Source organism: Bolinopsis microptera, chromosome 1 (genome assembly GCF_026151205.1).
Source record: "Bolinopsis microptera isolate Bmic1 chromosome 1, MBARI_Bmic_1.0, whole genome shotgun sequence".
Lineage (NCBI taxonomy): Eukaryota > Metazoa > Ctenophora > Tentaculata > Lobata > Bolinopsidae > Bolinopsis > Bolinopsis microptera.
In genome coordinates this window covers 11146832-11168783 of record NC_087072.1, presented here as the reverse complement: position 1 = coordinate 11168783, position 21952 = coordinate 11146832, and the positions used below count along the sequence as shown (strand labels likewise).

Genomic DNA, 21952 nt, shown 5'->3' with positions numbered 1-21952 from the left:
TCCTGGGTCCTCCTCCTCCTGGGTCCTCCTTCTCCTCCTCCTCCTCAGTCCTCTTCCTCCTCTTCCTCCTCCTCCTCCCTCTCAGCCATCCTCCTCAGCCATCCTCCTCAGCCATCCTCCTCAGTCCTCCTCCTTCTCAGTCCTCCTCAGTCCTCCTCCTGAGTCCTCCTCCTCCTGAGTCATCCTCCTCAGTTCTCCTCCTCCTCCTCCTAGGTCCTGATCCTCCTTCTGGGTCCTCCTCCTCCTCCTCCTCCTGGGTCTTCCTGATCCTTCTCCTCCCTCTCAGTCATCCTCCTCAGTCATCCTCCTCAGTCATCCTCCTCAGCATCCTCCTCAGCCATCCTTCTCAGTCATCCTCCTCAGTACTCTTCAGTACTCTTCATTACTCTTCAGTCCTCAAAATGTTTGTCCGCTAATGTCCACCAATGTCCATCCAAGTCCGCCAATGTCCGTCCGGGTCCGCCAATGTCCGTCCGAGTCCGCCAATGTCCGTCCGAGTCCGCCAATGTCCGTCCGTGTCCGCCAATGTCCGTTCGTGTCCGCCAATGTCCCAAAAAACACGTCCGTTGTCTCATAGAATCCAAAAAGGACAGGACATAGGCGGACATAGACGGACATGACACCCCCCCCCCCCCCCCCCCCCCCCCCCCCCCCATAATGAAAGGAAATATGTGAAAAATATGGTGTTTAGTCCGAAAATATTCGGAAAACCTCCGCATTTCGTACCTTTTAGATATGTCTCGTAAGGTAATATAATACACTTTATCCTTAGCCTTATTAATGATTTAACCAAGTTTATTTGAGGTGTGAGAATCAGCTTCCTACTTAGCTAATTCAAGTCACGATTTTCCCAAAAGCCATCGGATAACTTGAAGTTTGAGTTGATTCTGTCCAGTCAAGGAGATTAAACCGTTTGGTTTGCTGTTGACGCCTGATTGAGGCTGTAGGGAGCACATACTTATTACTTTATTAATAATGATATCGCTTGCTTGTAATAGAGCTAAAGCATGAAATTGTGCTGTGTAATGTGTATGAGTGGTAATTTCGCTCTGAGAATCAGGGTCAGTAGCTCAATTGGTAGAGCAAGAGACGCGAAATCTCGAGGTTCTGGGATCATTCCCCAGTTGTCCCTAGTTTTTCAGAGTTAATCATCACATATAGACAGCATGAGAGTAGGCCTGGCCATCTCGAAGTGATGTAATAGAGCTGAGTAATAGATATAACATCTGATTAGGCTATTATAGTAGTTTGTGTAACGGTCGATATATAACATGCAATTATTATTTAACGGTTAAGCATTGCAAAGGCTTGCACGCCTCAACTGGCCTCTAGGCAAGGTTGTGGCTAACCTCCGCAAGCATTTGGCCCGCTTTATATACTAGCTATTTCAACCGTATTCAGTGTGATTTTAGTGTAACTATGTGTGATTCTATTGTGATCTTAGTTGACTCTAGTTGTGATCTTGTCGTATAGATTTTAGTGTATCTTCATCGTTTACATTGCACTGCCCTATCTTATACACCTTGTCTCACTTCTACTCCTGAACTCAAATTATACAATAGAAGACGGGAAGCTACAAGGCTACAATATATTTGCGCTGGCCAAATTTGGTGTTTATTTCATTTTTTTTTTTTTGAAAAAAGAGACACCTGGTCTTTCGGGTTTTGTTCTATAAAATATACCTGATATTTGTGTTAAAGATTCGCCTTTTTCAAGAATCTTATTAACATTCCCTAATCTTTCAGTTGAAATACGGATTCAAGTAATTTACAAATTTGTCTCGTATTTCTATATAGTGAGATATATCGTGTCTTAACTTTTAATATTAAGATTACGGTAGCCTCACCTAGGTTTCGTAATTAAATGTACGCCGAAGAAGCGCAGAGCGATAATGACGGGACGGAAGTTTCTTACACCCTCATAATTTACACTGGATCAAATCTTCCGAATGAGCCGTCAACAAAGAAGTGGAGCGATGGAACTATGATCTTAACAATAAACCCCGGGTCTAGTTTAACAGCATCGAAAAAGCTGAGGGTTAAAGACGACTTCTCTATGATGACGGAGGGAGTTGTGACGGCCGAATTTTGGCTTCCATCAAGTATTGGAGTGCCAAAGCTGTTGAAAGTAGACTTGGAAAGCAATCGCCTTGAGTTAATCAAGGATGCTTTATACGTGCGGGAAATAACTGTCGTCTACAACAGGGACCCTTACCGCTTCCCAGCTAAAAACTATCTCTATCCTCACAACCCAATTCATAACCCAAATGAACCAAGGAAGGGTTGTCCACCTCATCTTCTTATACGAGAAGGGGCAGGGACTCTAAAGCATCACGAGACTGAGGACTTCATTATCAAGGCAAGAGAAGAAGACATGAAAATAACCCACTCCATGGTTAGATGGAATATCGTGAAGGATGATTCAACAGCTCTGCTCTATCCTGGTTGTCTAGATGTCATGAAGTATGATAAGCTGCCTAGGTTCCTCAAGTTTAAAGAAGCAAACTATAACCTAATTACGGAACTTAGACAACGAGGTAGAGAGGAGGTGAAGATCCACTCGCTACAAAATATGGCAGGCAAAGTTTTCGGCGTATACAAGGAAGGAAGGTTTGAGTCATTTGAACATTATGAATTTTATCTAAAACAAAAATCGAACGAAATGGGCTGGCCCAAAGAAAGTATCTCGGAAGCAATTAAAATTGCTAAAATATTCCGCTTAGATGAAGAGTTCGGGAGACAGATGCTTTGCGGTCCTAATGCTCTGAGAATTAGAAAGGTCACTTCTCTGGAAACGAGGTGGGCAGAAGGGGCTGTTCCTGGTTACGCTTTAGAAGACAAAACCCTTCAAGATGCATTGGAAGAAGGCCATTTGTTCGAAGTTACATGCGATGAGTTAATGGACGTACCGCACGGTGGAGGATTCAGCAAGATGCTGACGGGAACTCAACAAACTTGGTACACAGTGCTCGCGGATTGTCTCCTGTATCAGAGGAGTGACAGCAAGTTGGTTCCTGTTCTAATCCGACTGGAAAACAGAAACGACAGAGAACCGGCAACCTGGTGGACACCCCCTGAGCCGGAGATAACTGATTTCAACGACCCTAAACATCTGGCCTGGTTGTTCGCTAAGATGTGGTTTAGAAATGCTGATATAAATTGTTACGCTCTCTGCACTCACTTCGCTCAATCCCATGCCACTAACGAGGTTTTTGCAGTTGCTGCTTACAGGAACCTGTCAAACGCTCACCCCATCTTAAGGCTCCTTCAGCCTCACATTCAGGGAATAATCCCAGTTAATGTCCAAGCGAGGGCCGTGTTAGTGAACCCTGGTAAAAACGCGTTTGCCTTGTTTTTGTCGGCTGGGGACAACATTAGGATTGTTTTCCATAATCACTATAAAACATTCTCTTACGAAGACCTGATTTTACCTGAAGATGTAAAGAAACGTGGTGTTCAAGATATTCCTGAGTATCTGTACAGAGACGATACTCTTTCTCACTGGGAAGTTATCCGGGCATATGTTGGAGAAATGGTGAACCTAGCATATCCGTCTGATGAAGATGTGGCCCAGGATGAAGAACTACAAAATTTTGCCAAAGACGTTGTTGATATCGGATTTCAAGGATACGAAAACGGTGCTGGTTTTCCACGAGTTGTTTCAGAAAGAGAAAAGCTCATTGAGTATATCACAGCAATCGTCTTCAATATATCTGTCTTTCACACAGCAGTAAATTTCCAGACCTTCACAAATTATTCCTTCCAGCCGAACGTTCCTTGCTGCATGACAATGCCTCCCCCGAATCAAGACTCGGAGATTACCATGGACCACATCCTGAAGAGTCTCCCTGTGTTAGAGGTCACCTTCTTTGCTATCAACTTAGCGAACGTGCTGGGTAGTTTCTCTCCTGTTGAGAGGTTCTTCCTGGAGGACCATTCAATGAACAAACTCGGAATTATCGGCGAGAACATGGCTGTTGCTCCGGACAGGAGGCGTGTATCCACAGATTAATCGAAAAGATGAGGCAGCTGAAGGCAAAAATAGACACCAGAAACATTGGACGATACTTAAAATATGATGTATTGAGTCCGACCAATACTCCTATAACTACCCAAGCATAGTGAAAATGGCATTAGAAGGGCGGAGCTCAATCTATCGTCAGTATTGTGTTGTCGATTACGCTCTTTATCTTCAGGTTTCTTCGAAATATTTATATTTTTGAGCTATTCTGTTTGTCAAGAATAGCTGTAGCTGCCCTCCAAACTCTATTTTGGTTTAGCCGAGCACTAACACAAACATTTCATAATATTCAACGGAAAGTTGCTGTTGCTATAATCAAAAATAATAATCTTGTCAATGAGGCGATTTTATTAGAAAATTAATATGATTGGTGATCATCTTTAAGGACTTAAGAATAATATTTTCTAATTATTCGGTTTTTTAAAAACAGAACGTAGTATTCAAAATCCACCAATGTTAGATTAAAATGAATTGATTGATTGGGGACTGGACCGTAGTGCCAGTCAATGTTTACTCAAAGATATATAATTACAATAATATGAAATCCCCTCAGGGCACGAAAATATACATATATTTATGATAGATAATAACTCAATTCATAAAATCTCACAACCTTAAGCTGTTATAATGGCGCTTCAATTTCATGTTGAACGAGATGTATTTTGATAATATTGATGGAATGGTTGTGTTTGGCTTTCTTTAATTTCCTTCAGAATATGCATGCGAACGATGAGTTTTTCAATAATTTCCACCATAAATTTTAATGTAAACAATTTGAACAAAATTCTTTTATATTATTGTTTAACATGCGCCCAATCAATAATTAACAGTCAAACAATTGAGGCATTTAAAGCTAATTTAATACACGATTTAAATATGTTAACTATTCATTACTTGAAGCTAGAAAAGTATTTCTTGTAAATTTAAAATTCTTATCAAGAACTCAAACTGTTGATCGTAATTTACGTAGGTAATAGTTGATGCTAATCTAGGAGAAAACTGTCAAACTGCTGTCTGTCTAACTTCTCCACTTGTGCTCGCAAGCTGTACTCCTGCCCGTGTGCATACTGAAATTAGCAATTAATTATTGCCAACTATAAATTATGAATTGGACTATTAATTATTCAAGATTAAGTGCTATAACATTCGAAGTACATTTACAATCGAGGGTTGAAATGTTTAACAGGATGATGGGGAGTCGCTTAATGTGTGGAAGAGTTCAATATTTCAGTTACTTGACAAATTTGTTGTTATTACCTCTTCTTCTATGAGTCAAGTTCATCTCTCGTGCGTATGGCGTACCTGCAGAAAATTTCGTGTTACCATTTACAATACAAAGTTTTGTAAGGGTTTTGAAGGGTTCCCAGCAAATCTGTTAATCGAATTCTAAACACAACACAGTTATTTTATCTGAAAAATCTAGTTGTTATTTAAATTTAAACGCTTTACCGAGGCTGCAAGGCATCCACCGCAATAACTTTATCCTTGACCAGAGAAATTCTCTAAAACTAGTCAGAGTCAAACAGTATATGTAGAAATTGCTGATGGTGTTCAGGGGAACGAAAGACTGGGCGATCTTGAAATAATGCCTCTGGAAGAAACCGAGAGGGTCGTCACTCGTCGTAACATGTTGGTCCGCTATGCGGTAAACTGCGTAAGGAATGGTTGAGATGCAGTAAACTGCAGCAGTTAGCCCTATTGTCATGATACCTTGCCATTTCAAACATTCTTCACCCCGGCGAGCTACTCGCTTAGCTATTACCAGTAACTTTATTGAGCCAGTTAGGACTAGACAAGTTGGAGCAGCGATGAAAATCGTTGATATTACCAGTGTCAGCCAGTTCCAAACTTTGGAAGACATGTGGTAATCACAAATATAACTTCGGAAATCGAATGAGACATCATCTTTATCGACTATAAAGAATACCAGTGCAATAAGGCTAGAGAACACCCAAGCTGCAGCAGCTGTCAGATGTGCTTTCTTCACGGAAAGCTGCCTGGTTTGGAAAGGGTACTGAAGTGTAAAGAGCTTAAAAAACGTCATGGCACACACGAGATAAACTCCAACCGCATTCAGATAATATGCTACGTAGGGATTTGTGTAGCACAGGGTGTCCCCGAGTATCCAGCCGTTGGCAAACAATGAAATCGTGCGAGGGATCACAAAAGTTACTGTCACCATTAAGTCACATACTGCTATGTATTGGATGATGACGATGATAGCTTTATGAAGTTTGAAAACTTTGTACTTGATGGACGCTACAAGAATAGTTGTGTCTCCTATAAGGGAGGAGAGAACCACAAATAGGAAATATCCTGCCCAAGTGTATCTCACTGCATCACTTTTTATACCATACAAATCATGGTCAGAGTATTTGTTAGCTGTGCTCATGATTTAGGAACTACGAAACAAAGGACGTGTACCATCAGGAAAGTATGAAAAGGGGAATATTTAGTTTGGTGCGCTTCATCGGATCTTCTTTTTGTTTTATCTACTCATTTTACACTTTCAACACTTTTTATAGACAATCATGTCATGCACTCGCATGTGTAGAAAATTAGGCCTCAGGCTATTTTTATTTCCTAAGAAAAACCCACGTTCAGAAGTACATTTGGCAACACATGTAACGAATTTCAGGATTCAACTGACGTGTAATCGTCTATGTACTGTTTAATAACTTGTTGAAAATCACCGTACCTAATCTATCTCCGTACCTAATCTATCTCATATCATAATTTCTAAAACAGGACCTTACTTTAAAGCGGGATGTTTAAACTCTCAATGTGCATTGGGAATACTTCTTAGCTCCTTTCTCATTATCCGACCCTTCTCTATATCACCCCTCGTACCTGCCGAAACACAAAGTTTTGTATGGGGTAGGGGCAGACTTAGTACAAATATTTAGAATAACATTATCATCTGATTAATTTTGTCGATTTTAAATATTTTGATACTGAAGACGGTTCAAACCGACAGTAAATTAAGGAGCCAAATTTGTTAATTGTAAGATAGATGCATAATCTTTACTATACCTCGACTGGAGAAAGTGTCTAACGATATTTTCTGATGAGATTGCCTTCTCTTGGTTCCTGACCTGAGGAACTCTCTAAAACTCGCCACTGTCAAGCTGTAAATACAAAAGTTGCAAATAGTGTTCAGGGAATAAAAAGAGCTCACAAGCCTGTAGAAAGTTGTGTAGAAAAAACTCTTGCTCTTGTCATCCACATCGATTACTGATTCACCGATACGATACACGGCGTAAGGCAACACCGAGATGCAGTAGACTGTTGCTGTAAGAACTGTTGTTGCGATACCCTGCCATTTTAAACTCTGACGACCTCTTTCTGCTACCCTCTTAGCAATGATCAGCACGCCGACTGTTGTGGTGATAACAAGACAGGTAGGGATAACCAGGAAAAGTACTGAGGTCACTGGAGTCAGCCATTTCCATACGTTTGATGAATTCTGGAAATCACATATATAGTTACGAAAATCAAAAGAGACATCACTCATGTCAACTATAAAATTCATGATCGGAAATGATGGGGACATTGCCCAAGCGGCTATGCAGATAAAATGGGCTTTTTTCGATGACATAGTATTAGATTTAAGTGGGTACTTCAGAGTAAAAAGCTTGGTGAAAGTCATGGCGCAGATTAATAGAGCTCCACTCGAGTTAGCAATGTACATTGTGTACGGATACACGTAGCACAAAGTGGCTCCTAGCGCCCATCCGTCAGTCATTATAGCAGCAGATCTGGGGACCAGGTAAATGAGGGACTGGATCATATCGCTGACTGCGATGTGTTGGATGATGATAACCATGACTTTGTGAAGTTTGAAAGCTTTGAACTTTATAGATGCTATAAGGATAATCGTATCTCCTATCAGGGATGAAAGGATTACAAACAGGAAATATCCCGCCCACATGTATCGTTGTGTGTCACTTTTTATTCCGTACATGGTTCTGTTGTTGAAATTGAAGTCGTGGGGTCTCATCACTGCGGCTAAAGGAAGTTAGATTGTAGAAAGTCAACGTTATTAACTATTAACGAGATAAAATAAAATGAGAATGGAGCAAAAATTGTATGCCATTTATAGCAGTCTAAGCAACATTAAAATAAATACGATCAAATATTTTAAGGAAGCCTTATAGTGCAATGAGTAGTAAAAACAACCGGCAACCTGGTCAAAGTTTTGTGAACACTGGTGACTGGTCTATATATATATATATATATAATTAATATAAGGTTAATGCTGTGTTTGGATCATCATTGTATTAAAGGAGACTTAATTTAAATAGAGCGACAACAACTTGAACTATAAATCCAGAGTTGTATTAAAATGGATATATTATAATATAGTACATTCTCGGATACGTGATGTGTCACATGCCACGGAACATGATCCCTAATATACGGCACGTGCTGCAGCACATACTACGTCACATACCATGATGCCACCATTTTGAATGTTTACACGGACTGAAATTAAAATTGAAATCTCTCATAATAAATCATGGCATCGTTTACAGCGTACACTCATCAATCAAGTCTTGTGAGTCGCGAGGAATGAATATTGTTCATGTAATTGAATAAAAAATAGCCGATAGACACTATACAGATAGACCCATATTACCCTTTCTTTAATGAGCAAGTGTCTCATTTACTAGAAATTACGAACATTCACCACTCTGCACACCAAACCAAACTGATACCTGAGTAGCTGTAGTATATTGTGTATATTGGTCATTGGAGCATGGTTTTTGAAGATTTTACAATTAACAAATCGCATACAGAATCTGTAAAATGTAGACTGGTCGCTCTGTAGAATGAGTAATGAACGGACAGGGCGGGTCAAAGCTATTAGGACTTGATACAAAAAACAATCACTAAAATGCATGCAATTGCAAAACTCAGATCACAAAGCCTTCCTTCTACGGTATAACAAACAGTTTTGCTAAACTACTATTATATATGTAATGTATTATTATATGTGTTAATTCTTCCAGCTCCTTGATTCATATTATCGTGAGTCTGTAGTTATATCATAATGTTCGCATAGAATTAGTGTCAGGGTCAATTAAATTGAAAGTCATTGTTCTGTTACGTTATGTTGTTGTACAGACAGTACTCACAAAAAAGATGTGTAAACGCATAAAGCTACAAAATGTAACTTTTCACGGGGTCTCGTTCCAGTTCAACAAAATATTAAAATGTCCTCGACAAACTCTGTGCAATTATTTACCTTGTTGCCTTGAGCATCGGGAAATTAGGGCAGTTGATGGAAATAATTCTGTACATTTATATGAATTATGATCAGCTCATATGATCACTTACAGTACAGATTCAATGATTAAAGTAATATTGGTAATATAATTACACAATATCCATCAAATACCTAGATAGATAATTAAATATCTGCTAACTCAGAAATCTAATCTTACAGACGTCAGGATCAACGGTAAAGGAAGAAGCTCAGTCCCCCTCAGCTGCTATTATCAACAAGTCGTACAAGCAGGGAGATCCTCATCTAGCTCCTCCACCTCGCTCTACCACGGTTTGTTAGGACACCATTTGTCTTCTTACTTTGACTTTTACGCTTTATTCCGGGACAAACGATTTGGTTTGACTCAGAAAATTATCCATTGATTTTCGCCACTTTGTTCTACTTTTAAAATAAAAATGTAACAATTTTCACATGAGAAATTGCATTCGTATTCATTTACATATGATTTAGCATTAGCATATCTGTAATATTCGTTAAATTGCTACTCAGATAAACAAAAGAGTAGAGATAGTGTACACAGGGATAACACCTGACAGCGCTTCTAAAAAGAGCATAGCCGCTCTGGATGGGTTTATCTCCAGCGATATCAGCACTTGTACTCACCTGGTCACTGACAAGGTGGGAACTGGAAAAATTAGTTAACACATTTTAGAAATCTTGTTACATTTTAATTTCAATATGAGTTTAGAAAGCATGTGTCAGTGTGTACAGCAACAAGAAGAACTTGGGTAATTTTAGATTTAAATCTAAACAGTTCTAAAAGACGATAATCTCTTGTTCATGTCATGTTATTATTAAAGTTTGGAGCAGTGAGAGCTAATCGTGTTCAAATTCTTTCAGATAAAAAGAACATCTAAATTCTTGTGTGCCATTGGTCGAGGAATTCCCATCGTCAGTGAAAACTGGTTGAAGGAGAGTAAGAAGAGCAAAACGTTTCTCGGTACGTTATTTAAAAAATAATAAATGCTTGAAGTAATATGTGTTACACCTAGTTATAGAACTTTCTATACCATTCAATTATAATTTATCATGCAACTTTAGCGCCCATAAATTGAGCAATACATGATTGATTCCACAGATGCCGCCGACTTTTTCATCAAAGACAAAGAAACAGAGAAGAAGTACAAGTTTGTCCTGACACAGTCCCTGACAAATGCTCGAACTTGTCCCTTTTTGTCCGGGAAGAGTGTGTTTGTGACCAAGTCCTGCGAACCTACTCCCGAACAGTTCCAACCCATTATTAGTAAGTAACCAACTAAATCCCACTTACTCTTCCGTAAAACTGCTAAATCCCACTTACTCTTCCGTACAACTCATTAAAACTCCTAAATTTCTGCCGCCCTAAAAAACTCCAACTCTAAACTCGAATCACCCTGACATTTGACAACCTTTTCCCAGGTTGTAACGGTGGCACGATGCTCAAGAGAGCTCCCAAGGCCTCAGATCGCAACGTCATCATCATCGCTGCTTCAGACGACAAATTGACTACGTTAAAGAAATGTGGAGCTCCAATTTGTACCCCCGAACTCGTTCTGACTGGAGCCTTGAGGCAGGAGCTTTGCATCGACGAATTTTCTCTTCGGGAAAAATCACCTGATTTTTAACTTATCGTTTAGAAATCATAACATTGAGCTTCCTTGTCGATTATTAACGGTGCAACAATTCAAAGGGATAGTTGTGGGACTGTTTATACAAACTTATTTTCGACAAAAATGTTTTAGTGCAATAAAAGCCTCGATTTGAAAACTTGACAGTTTTTAACAACGCGCCTGCCATTTTTGGATTTTTAATCATGATAAACCCGATCACTGTTAATTTATTTTGTTTTGTAATCAACGCCTTACAATTTACATAATGCCATGACAACCTGCAAAACTGTGTATGATGATAATTATCAATTAATATATTAAACATTTTTTAGGGTAAAACCACTGAGGGTTTTCTAACCCAGTGAACAACTTTTTTAGTGTTAGCTAATCCATCGTTATTTATCGTATTTTATTGAAAGATTAACAAGAAAATTTCAATTGTTGATGGATGAATTGGGAAAACATCTAGATTGGATAATAATTCCGATTATTCAGCCTGTTTAAACTTTACAGATAACTTTCTTAATCTTATAATGTAGGTCTTGTATTTTAAGCTTTTCAAGATTGCCCCATTTGGTTTGTTAATTTATGATTTAGACAGAGCTCAACCTGAAATCCGAATATTCATTTTACTCATAATCATGAGTAAATGATACTATTAGAGTAGTTTGCAATCTGTTTCGCACGTTTTTATTTTTACTGAAGTTTTGTATTTGTTATGTACTTACTTACCATGTTAATGCTATTTCACCTTTGAAATGCTCTGTTTTACTTCATTTTATGTTATCTGATTCGACCTCTAATACAAATTACAGAGAAATTATCAAAAGTAAGAACGTGTGGCTAAATATTTGTTGAGATAGTCAAAGTGAATTAAGGATTACCGCTTATTCTTTTGACCTCAGAAGTTATTAATTTCATTCCATAACATTAACGGCTCCTAGCAGCTCCAATAGGTCGTATTATCATGCGCTGAGAGGCATGTGCAAATTGTGCATCCAAAGTCCATAATGTCGTTCGGATCCATCACATATACCGATGATGAGTTTAATGAAATCCAGGTTTTTATAATGTTGCAGATTAGTACAATATTAGAAATTTAATTTCTTACTCCAGTTGCTTCACAGTTATTAATTCTCGTCTCTAAACATCGAATGTACTCTTTTGCACATTAACAGATTCGGAAAACAAATTTTAACTAAAAGGTTCAATACCTTCAACACACCAGGCAGCACTGAGGAAGAGATTAGGAACTGATTTCGTAGCGACAAGGCCTGGTCCTGGTGGACAGAAACTATACTATGTGGAAGGCTGGAGGGTGGTTCAACTTGCTAACGAAACTTTTGGGTTTGATGGATGGGGCTATTCTGTTACGAACATGACTGTAGACTTCGTGGATCATCTGGCTGGTTAGTCAAAACAACGATTCAACCAAAACTTTGCCGAAGAAGGATTTTTTGCCTCGTCCAGCGGTGCACCCCTGATATCCAGGGTCTAAAAACGTTTGAAATACATGCAATAAAAATGTTATTGCATGTTCTTTCATCCATTTGCTAGCGCTTTTTTCTTTTTTTCGCTAGCGCTATGATCCGTTCAATGAATAAGCCAGTGGTCAGATCAGCATCTGTAAATATGCTTATATAGATCCGCTCGCCGTTGTATGATAAGAAATGACCACAACAAAATTGACCAAATTTACTTCCAGGCAAGTTTAATGTTGGCGTGTCGGCCACGGTGAAGGTTACCTTGAAGAATGGGTGCTTCAGAGAAGATGTTGGGTATGGCTGTGTGGATGGAATGAGGTGAGAAATTGTTTGATAATTTTACTCCAAGTTTCATTTCGAGGAATAGATTGGGTAAATTGTAGAGCTTTTAATTTGATGGAGAGTGTTTACAGTTTAAACTATGATATCAAAAAGATAAGTTGTCAAATTAATTAAGCATACAGAATAACAGTGAAACTATATTACTTTATTAATCTCCACGCTGTATAGCAATCACTGAAGGTTCATATATGATTCTATCAAATATCTCATCAAGGTGCCATGATATAAATATCAAATATTACATGACGTCACATTACATTTAATCCAGTCGAATTCTGTCGTCCCTGTTCTCGTTGAAATTCCTCCTCTCTTCTGCGATGCCTCAGCTCGTTCGCCTCTTTTTGAACTTTAGCATGTTTCTTTCTGTTCTTGATCTCCTGCAGCAAACTTTGGTTATTGATCATTTTTCTTAAATAAATGTGTCTTTGAAAATGTAAATAAAATAATCCATTCTGTCTCTGCCACACCTCTTTCTTTCCCTCCATACTTCAATGAAATTAAGAAAATATCTAAAATACTAACCATGTAGAGAATGAGAGCTCCTTTCCCTGTTGGCACTCGGTATCTAAACATAGCCTTGGTCAGAAGACACACTGCTTTTCCATTAAACCCAAACATATGCGGATCAATGTTCTGAATCTCGTATTTCCTGGAGCACCATCTTAGCCAAAACATCACTTCTGCTACACTCCAACTTTGTGGATCTGGGGGTTGAGAGGGATAATAATCTTCAAAAGTTCATCAATGGAATATGGATGAATCTGCAATCTTTTTAAACATTTTAACATTCTGCACAGGTACATCAATATGTCGTCATTAAGATTGACATGTGTTCATAAATGAATTTTGTCACCCATTTTGTCACGTATGAACTTACCAATTGGAAGTATAGGTGGTGTATTGGGAGCACTGTAGAATATCCTGGCAGCTTCAGTATTAGGTCTTTCTATTGGGGAGAAAGGGATCTCACCCGACAATAGCACTGAAAGTGAAAGTGAATTACTCAATTGGAGATCATGTTAGATTATATTCAAAATATTTGCTTTATTTGGTTGAACACACGTCGAAAGTTTATAACGTCCCAAAATATGGTTAAGAAATTAAAGAAATGTTGTCTTACAGTCAGCCAGAGTAAGAGGTTCTTTCTGAGGTGCTGGACTACTGGAGGGGCTCTCTTTCTTCTCGTATTGACAGCTTTTAGCCACTGGGTCGGGGCTTAGAACGTATCCTTGAGGAACAACGTAGTCTTTCTTTTGAATCTCGATATGTGGCTTCTTTCTTGGTGATCGGATCATATCCTTGCTCGGAATCAGACTTCTCTTGACATCGGTGTTCCCAGCATTGATGTAATGGTAGTGCTCTTTCAGATCAGTACTAACGCTCGATGCTGAATACATCTCCTGACAGCTGCTCTTGTAGTAGTTTACCTCGGATGTCATCTGAAAAAATATGAACTATGTCATTAACTGATTAAGGATATTAAGATTTAAGAACCACATAGGATTATACATGAATGGGAAATCAAATTCAAATATTAATACCACATTAAAAAGATATAATAAATCAAAAACCTCTTTTTTGCAATAGCTGTTTGAGTCGTAAGCAGAGTAGTTAAACACCTGAGCTATTTGTCGGTGTTCAAGGTGCGGAAAAGGAGCTTGGTTTCCAAGCTTACAGGAATTGTAATAACCACAGTACATTACTTTGTGTAAAATGTAGAGCGCAAGAACGGACAGGAACCTGCAAAATAATATTTATTAGAAGACTGCTTTGGATGAACAGCAGAAATATTATTTGGTAAATGGTAGTATAATAGTGTGTAAATGAAACATAAAAACTGCTCCATTATCCTTGATCAGATACCAACAATCCATTAATATTTTATACAGTTATTTACGTATATCTACTGTTAAATGAACACTTTTCACCAAAACAAATTTCCAAAATGTTTTTGGGATCACCCCCGCTGTCCTCAGAAAAACGACACATTTTGATTGGTGATACCGTTTTTTAATATTTATCAGTGTAGATTTTTTTCCTTTAATGTCTAATGTTTGTAACGATAGTAACATTTAGCTTTATGTAGAAAAGTTTAAATTGATCGATAATACTTACATCCCAGTTAAAAAATGTTCCGAGGTTGTGTTATAAAACTCCATCATTGATGACATGACTGTAATTTACAGCTTTTAAACAGAATATTCAAAAAATAACTACAAGTTCGTAGCTGCAGGTGGGGTTAGAGTCTTATAGTAATAGACAGAACACGGGTTACCAAAACGTTTGTTCAAAGTTAATGTACCGCTAACTTAGTACGGACACCCCTTTGCCCCATGAACCTACAGGGTTGCCCAAAAGTAACTGCCCACACGCAACCCTTTAATAACCCACGTAATTCTTCTTAGAAATGTAATCTTAAATTTAATTAATTACAGTGGTTGTGGCACGCCACTCCCTCTTTTTCACTATTGTCACCATAAAGTGAGAACGCTTTCAGCTAGGAACTCCAAAGTTTCTAGACACATTTGGCTTGATAATTGAAGTGCTTTCCCCAAATTTTAAGTTGGTTGTTCACAATTTAATCGAGTTATGACCCTTTTAAGATCTTGCAGATATGTGATCCAGCACTTAATCAGTAATATCTTCACACAATCAATGCCCTGATTGGTTGGAAACTGCTTTAATAGGACAGCAACTGAAGCGCTATAAGTATAACGCAAATTGTTTCGGTTTTAAGGAACGTCACTATCAGTATTCACTCAAAGTGATCAGATTGTCATCCACCAACATGCTCGTTACCGCTTAATGAGTCTCATTTTTGCTCGCTAGCGAATAGCTCCCGATGAGATTACTGATTGGTGACGAAATCACTGATTAAGTGCAAAAATCACGTATCTGCAGTATCTTAAAAGGGTCACAACATAAGTGGAAGAGTGGCAACCATACGATTCATTAAGTAAGCTTTTTTAAGACATAACTTTATTATTTTATCCTAGTGTAAAAAATGGCTCAATATTGAAATTACATATTTAATTCTTTACTCCGAAGACCCCGAAGGTCTAATTCTATTCACCGATTTGGCCTCAAAAGGAGCGAACTTGGGATAATTTTATTAATTTATGGATATCCGCGAGGTTATTTCTTTTCTCAAAATCACCATAAAGTCGTTCGGTTATATTTTTATTCTGTACTCAGACTGATATTGAAGATGTATATCGTTGAACAAAAATGACATAATATTCTGTTGCGCTTCTGTAAGTTTCAAATTTCTGGTCAATATAGATATGATTATACAGAGGGTATAGCAGCGTGAGCAGCGGCAGAGTTAAATTCGTGACGTACGAGCCTAACCTATAATATGATGGTGCAGTTGTCAAATGGCAACTCCCTTAAACTTAACCGGCTGCATTGTATATGAAAATGAAATGAAGTGTTGAGTAACTCACCGAAATAGTTTCCACTGAAAAGTCAAAACAAAGCTGGGAATGAAAACTGGAAATGGCACCTTGTATTAGTGGACCCGCGTTTATTTAAGGAAGCTGATACAGATTCACCATTGTTTTTGTTACCTATTATGGACAAAACAGAGACTATGTTCATATTGACCTTAGGGAACACCATGTTACAGACCGAATTCATGTCATCCAATGTTATCATTGCCAGGAATTTGGTCACATGGCTAACTCCATGTACTGTAAAGCCAAAGATAAAGACCCAACATGTTTCTTCTGTGCAGGAAACCACAAGTCAAAAGACTGCAGAAGCAAGAGTGAAAATATTGTCACAAAGATAAAGTGCTCTAACTGTGCCAAAAGTAGTAAACACTCGGAGAAGAACTCAGCAAAGACCCATAAAGCCTCTGACAACCTATGTCCCTCGTATGCGACAACTTGCAGATCGTTTATGCTTGACTGTTTAATTGCTTTTGTGGGCGGCCTCCAGTCACTAAATGCATCATTTACTGATGTGTTCATTTGATTTGATCCTTATGGAATCCATTAGAATCTAATGGATTCCATAAGGATGGCATTAGATGAACCATTAATATCATTACACCTCTTAACTGCTTCTACGCAGTTTCGAGTAATTTAATACTCTATGCGTATGGAGCATAGTTCATAATCAAGAGAATTATGGTTTGATTTTGATACTAGGTCAAGAATAGATTAAACGAAAAATCTTAAAGCTCATGTCGGGTCCTCGTTAAGGTTTACATCTGATCGACGGTCTTATATTCAAACACCAACTTTTCGCCCCTTATTTACTGTACCTTATGTTGTCTTTTTAAATACTCAGTTCAGGGCTATATCCCACCAATTCTAAAGTCTACCCTTTCATCATCGTGGACGGTAATCTCCAAATCTTTAAAAATATGCCTTCTAGCTGAGTGCAAAAATTTGCAAAAATAAAGCAAATCATTTTACTTGTAGATGGATCATAAAGACCGCTTAAACGTGTTTATTATTATACAACCCTTTTGTTTCCTGATTCAACAATTGTTTTGTCTTATGGATAAAGCTATAAAGATAAAGATGGTGCTGGGTCACGATAAAAGAGACAGTGTTCATGGACTTAGATATTTTTTACTGGTCAATATGATCTGTGGACTATGAAACCAAACAGATATGGAAACAGGATAAGCTTTCACAATGTGAGAAGTTGTTCCAAGACCCTCTTTGAACCCCAATTAAGCCTCGGGTTTTAAATTTTTAGATTGTCATCCTTTTATTTCACGAAGAACATTTGTTCTGTGTTGTAATAGACAGGCTGCCTCTACTTTGGTCTAAGATCATGTTTATCTTAAACACTTCACAGAAAATGAATCCACATAATATCATAAACTGATCAAAAGGTAAAGATTTAATATTTTAGTCACTATGGTAACTTGGAAAATTTGAAACACTCATTATCACTTTTTGGTAACCCATGCCACTGTATTACACATTTAGTACATTAATACTATAAGTTATAACAAATATACTTGAAATAGAACAAATTACACAAAAAACGAAGAAGCAAATTTTTACTAAAAAAGGTCACGAAATCGAACACTACTGGGGAGCATATACGAGATTAAACGACTTAGGCATGCCTATATAACTGATTCTATAAAGGGTTCTACGTGCGTCACAGCAATCATTACCCCTTCAAAGCTTCATATAAACCACTTTTGAATTTAGCAGCTCACGCTCTCCCTCTCGTGGGAATGATCCGCACCCTCTCCTTTAAATAGCGAGTAGGCGTTATAAACCCCTCCGGGATAGAATAAGATTCTGATAATCCCGGCTCCCGCTAAATAGATTCTGATAATCCCGGCTCCCGCTGTTAGTTTTTTCCCGCTGAATAAATAACCCCGGCACAGCTTTTATAATCCCGCCCCGCTAATTTGGCTCAACAAGATTTGTTTTGTTTTGATATTCCATGAGAATTTCAACCGCGCACTGTCACGTGTTTTGATGACGTGTATCACGTGACTAACTACTACGACGCGCATTGGTAAAAAATGTCACGTGACCTATGGCTTAACGTAAGAACTATAAATACACTCGATCTACGTATCGGTCTAATTGCAGGCGCTGGCAAAACTCCAGCACACTGCTTACATTACTTAAACTCTTACATTAATTGGACCAGTTCCAAAACTTGTCTCGACGGTTACATTTGATTTTGTCCGGTTCGGTTAATTTTGTCGTGTTTGATATAAGCCATGTATTATAGTCGTCTACTTTGATGAACTTCATGACACGATATCATTATTAGCTTTTATCGCTTGCCAGGCTTAACTCGACGCCCCTTATCGATATTCATATTCATTCAACGTTCTGACTGAGGAATAATGTTTAGATATAACGCCAATTTCAAAAGTCATAGTACCTTAGTTGTATTTATTTGGTAGTCCCCAATTTCATTTCATATTTTCCATAATGATCTCATATAGCTAGAATTAAGAGTAAAATGTCAAATTTGTTGGTCCTAGCACTAACCCGGAGGGGTTTATAACACATAACACCGGCACGCTTAAGTTATATTAAAATAACCCCTCGTGCTAAAGCACGTCGGGGTTATTTTCATAATAATCCCTCGTGCTTCGCACTCGAAATTATTATAAATTTTTCCCGCGCGTCGCGGGAAAAATTGAAATATAATCCCTGCGCATGCCGGGGTTATGTGTGTTATAATTAGCTTGTCTCACGAGGTTAAACTTCCTGGGATTTAGATTATTTCGCATACGCTTATATATAATAGAGCGTTAAAATGGTTCTGTGCAGCGTCATATCTAAAATGGTGTACCACCTCTTTTCCTCGCTTTAATCATGATGTATTAATATATTGCTTCGTTGCATATCTACGATCGAACTTTAAATAGGGCTTCGTTTAATAAGGTTGTGAAGTCACTAGTTGGAGAGCATTTCCACAAATCATAAAACCATCTTTCTGCCCACTATTGACGTAGCTACTCCTACTTCCCCGGTTTTAGTCTGTAGCTCGTTGAGATTTACTGACAACCAAGATCTGTTTAATCAGAATCCGTGATTAAATTCCAAAATGAAGATATTGATGAGATTAAAATTACTTAGTTACTTAGTCTTACTAGTTCAAACATTGAATTTGTTTGGCACCAAGTTGAATGAAGACTCGAGAGACTAAATAATTATTAGAAAGAAACGTTGTTATCCTTTATTTTCTTAACACACTGGTTTAAACTAAGATCTTCTATGATATTCAGAAATTGACTTAATTATTTGCGGAAAACCAATGTGGTAAAAAGGTGGTAAAAGTGGTAATTGTGGATTTTGCTGGCGTCAGAAATTTTGAGAACTCTCTGGGATGATTCCTGGGACCTAGTACCCGACCATTTTCCGTTGAAATCGCCTTGTTGCGGATTATGTCCGACAAAGGCTTAAATTGGGACGTATCTGACTGTCACAGTGCTGGCAAGCATGACCGACTGACCGTCGCCATTATGCTCACCACACTATTTACCCCTTATACTATTATACCCCCTTTACTGTTTTTTTCAGGCATTAGACTGACCGAAAGTAGTTCAGCAGGCATATTTTAAGTTCAAAACATTCTAATTGAATGTCAAAGATGTCAGGAATAAGAAATAGTTATGTGGAGATTTTTAAGAATTTTTTTTTATTTAAGAAAAATACGCACCAGTACTGTTATACGAAATTCGGTAAAAAACCCAAAAGCGAGCGACCGATTTCATTCTTGGTAATATTTTGCATTTAAAAAACGGTTATTCAAATTGATATCATTTCCTTTTGTTTGGGAAAGAGAGACACTGGCAGCGGTCCACTCTACCCAATTATGGGTTTTGGTCAAATACTATATACGGAATAAATATACACTTTTTAAAAACCCCTTTGATTAAATTTGATGCGTCCAATCAAATCTTCAGAGCAAACAACAGACCTTAAAACATAAAATATAAAAATATGTCTCAAAATGGTTGCGGTGCTTTTAACGTACTGCACACTAACTGTTTTTATTGCATCGTTATATACAGGGTGAGTTGAAAATAGTGTGTAAAATGTAAATGACTCTAATTTTTTTGACAAATGAAATGTTCACTTAATTTTTGCATATTTAGGTAATGAAAATATAAAAATATTATAATAATACATACAATTAAAATTCTTAATAATTAATAATTTGCTCAACCCATCATCCTTTATTAGCTATGCCATCTTACTATATATAAAGCGAGACGATATATATATATATATGATTCCGTGCCATTTTACTGACACCATGGCATCAACTTTAACACGACTTTCCGCAAAAACCTTAAAAGATATACAACTGAAACTTTTTTGACTGGTTCAAATGCTTTAATGGCCTTCAAATCAGCATGAAAAAATAAAAAATTGGCCAAGAAATAGGAGTTTTAGAGCCCAAAATTTGGACCCCCAAGTGGTGTCAAAAACGCAAATTAAATAGGTAATAATTATTTTAGTCTCTTGAGTCTTGACACCACTTTAGGGTTAGACGGGTTCCTGCTAGTGTTGATAACGTGTAAGACAATTGTCTATAGGCATAGCCGACTTGACTGTATTAAGGGGGCAGGGGGGGGTCTACATGGAAATGTTCTCAAAATCGACTTTTTAGTTGTTTCTGATAGAGGGGAGTAATATCTATCATATGCTTTTGATCCCGTGGAAAAATATCGTTCCTAGCCGAAATTATTGCCAGTCAAAGGTCAGCGCGTGTGTGGTAATTGTATTGCGCGAGTGATTTTTGATCGCGTACCCTGAAAATCGAGTCTAAAAATCTATCTTCTCCTACATTTTTTGAGTAATCACCCTGAAACTTTCAGGATATGTTCTAGGGATCATTTAGAAAAGATGAGTCAGACAGAATTTCGAGATAGGCCTTTGAGAATTTTTATTCGATTTTTACACTCTACACACTATTTTCAACTCACCCTGTAGTGGTATTATTGCGTGGCCATTGTTACCTTCGACTAGATATATCAATACGAACAATGTTAGCATTTAAAATGTCTCGACAATTGACCCCCCATGTAACTACACTGGGGTCAATTGATCGGGTCAGGGTCAGGGTCAGGGTCAGGGTCAGGGTCAGGGTCAGGGTCAGGGTCAGGGTCAGGGTCAGGGTCAGGGTCAGGGTCAGGGTCAGGGTCAGGGTCAGGGTCAGGGTCCTGGGTCCGGGTCAGGTTCAGGGTCCTGGGTCAGGGTCAGGGTTAGGGTTAGGGTCCTGGGTCAGGGTCAGGGTCCTATGTCAGGGTCATGGTCAGGGTTAATTGTATTAAATTATATTGTCGGGGGGTCAATTGTCGGGGGGGGGGGGGGTAAATTGTCACCCACCCCATTATTTAAGGGAATGGTATGCTAGTAATTCTAGTTTTATGTATTGAAACAAAGCTCACTATCCGAAGTTTACAGCAGTCTGCAGTGTATGGAATCTGGAAAAATGTTGCTGCTAATAGTTATTCTGATACGATCTTTACACACTCTACCCAAAAGTAAGTATATACTATGTATACTTCAATGAACTTACTAGCTGTTGTTAAATGGGGATTTTTAGATATGATATTTTGTGGCAGTGGCGTAACGTTGCCTGTTGCCACAGCGGGATCGGCGGGGCCCTTCGTTACGCCACTGTTTTGTGGATTGGTGATAATATTTTTCTTAACTGACACAAAATCGTCGCCTTTTAAGTTTAAAATTCTGTCTTCAGAGCTTTAACTAGCCACA

The 21952-nt window shown here is 38.2% G+C and overlaps 4 protein-coding genes across 9 annotated transcripts in view; all 4 read left to right on the top strand.

Annotated features, from left to right (window-relative positions):
* Nucleotides 1-11674, top strand: part of LOC134826146 (mediator of DNA damage checkpoint protein 1-like) — a 49963-nt gene extending 38289 nt beyond the window's left edge. For all 5 annotated transcript variants that reach the window (XM_063838435.1, XM_063838439.1, XM_063838438.1 and 2 more), the window contains 5 exons: nucleotides 9470-9580; nucleotides 9800-9928; nucleotides 10151-10250; nucleotides 10389-10553; nucleotides 10709-11674. In XM_063838435.1, coding sequence (XP_063694505.1) covers nucleotides 9470-9580; nucleotides 9800-9928; nucleotides 10151-10250; nucleotides 10389-10553; nucleotides 10709-10914 — 711 coding nt within the window. In that variant the 3' untranslated portion in view covers nucleotides 10915-11674. The remainder of the gene's footprint in view (nucleotides 1-9469; nucleotides 9581-9799; nucleotides 9929-10150; nucleotides 10251-10388; nucleotides 10554-10708) is intronic.
* LOC134826149 (DNA topoisomerase I, mitochondrial-like) overlaps nucleotides 1-21952 on the top strand; it is a 98568-nt gene that overhangs the window by 3339 nt on the left and 73277 nt on the right. The gene's annotated exons all lie outside the window — the stretch shown is intronic.
* LOC134816412 (allene oxide synthase-lipoxygenase protein-like) lies at nucleotides 1893-4765 on the top strand. The gene has a single exon (XM_063825250.1). It carries the CDS (start codon nucleotides 1984-1986, stop codon nucleotides 4009-4011), a length of 2028 nt encoding a protein of 675 aa, XP_063681320.1. The 5' UTR covers nucleotides 1893-1983; the 3' UTR covers nucleotides 4012-4765.
* The window catches only part of LOC134826152 (DNA repair protein RAD52 homolog), a 33965-nt gene continuing 23854 nt past the window's right edge, over nucleotides 11842-21952 (top strand). Inside the window, exons 1-3 of one of the 2 annotated variants that reach the window (XM_063838447.1) lie at nucleotides 11842-11960; nucleotides 12128-12308; nucleotides 12605-12701. In XM_063838447.1, the coding sequence (XP_063694517.1) occupies nucleotides 11910-11960; nucleotides 12128-12308; nucleotides 12605-12701 (329 nt within the window). In that variant the 5' untranslated portion in view covers nucleotides 11842-11909. The remainder of the gene's footprint in view (nucleotides 11961-12127; nucleotides 12309-12604; nucleotides 12702-21952) is intronic. The other variant, XM_063838448.1, reaches the window with a different exon arrangement.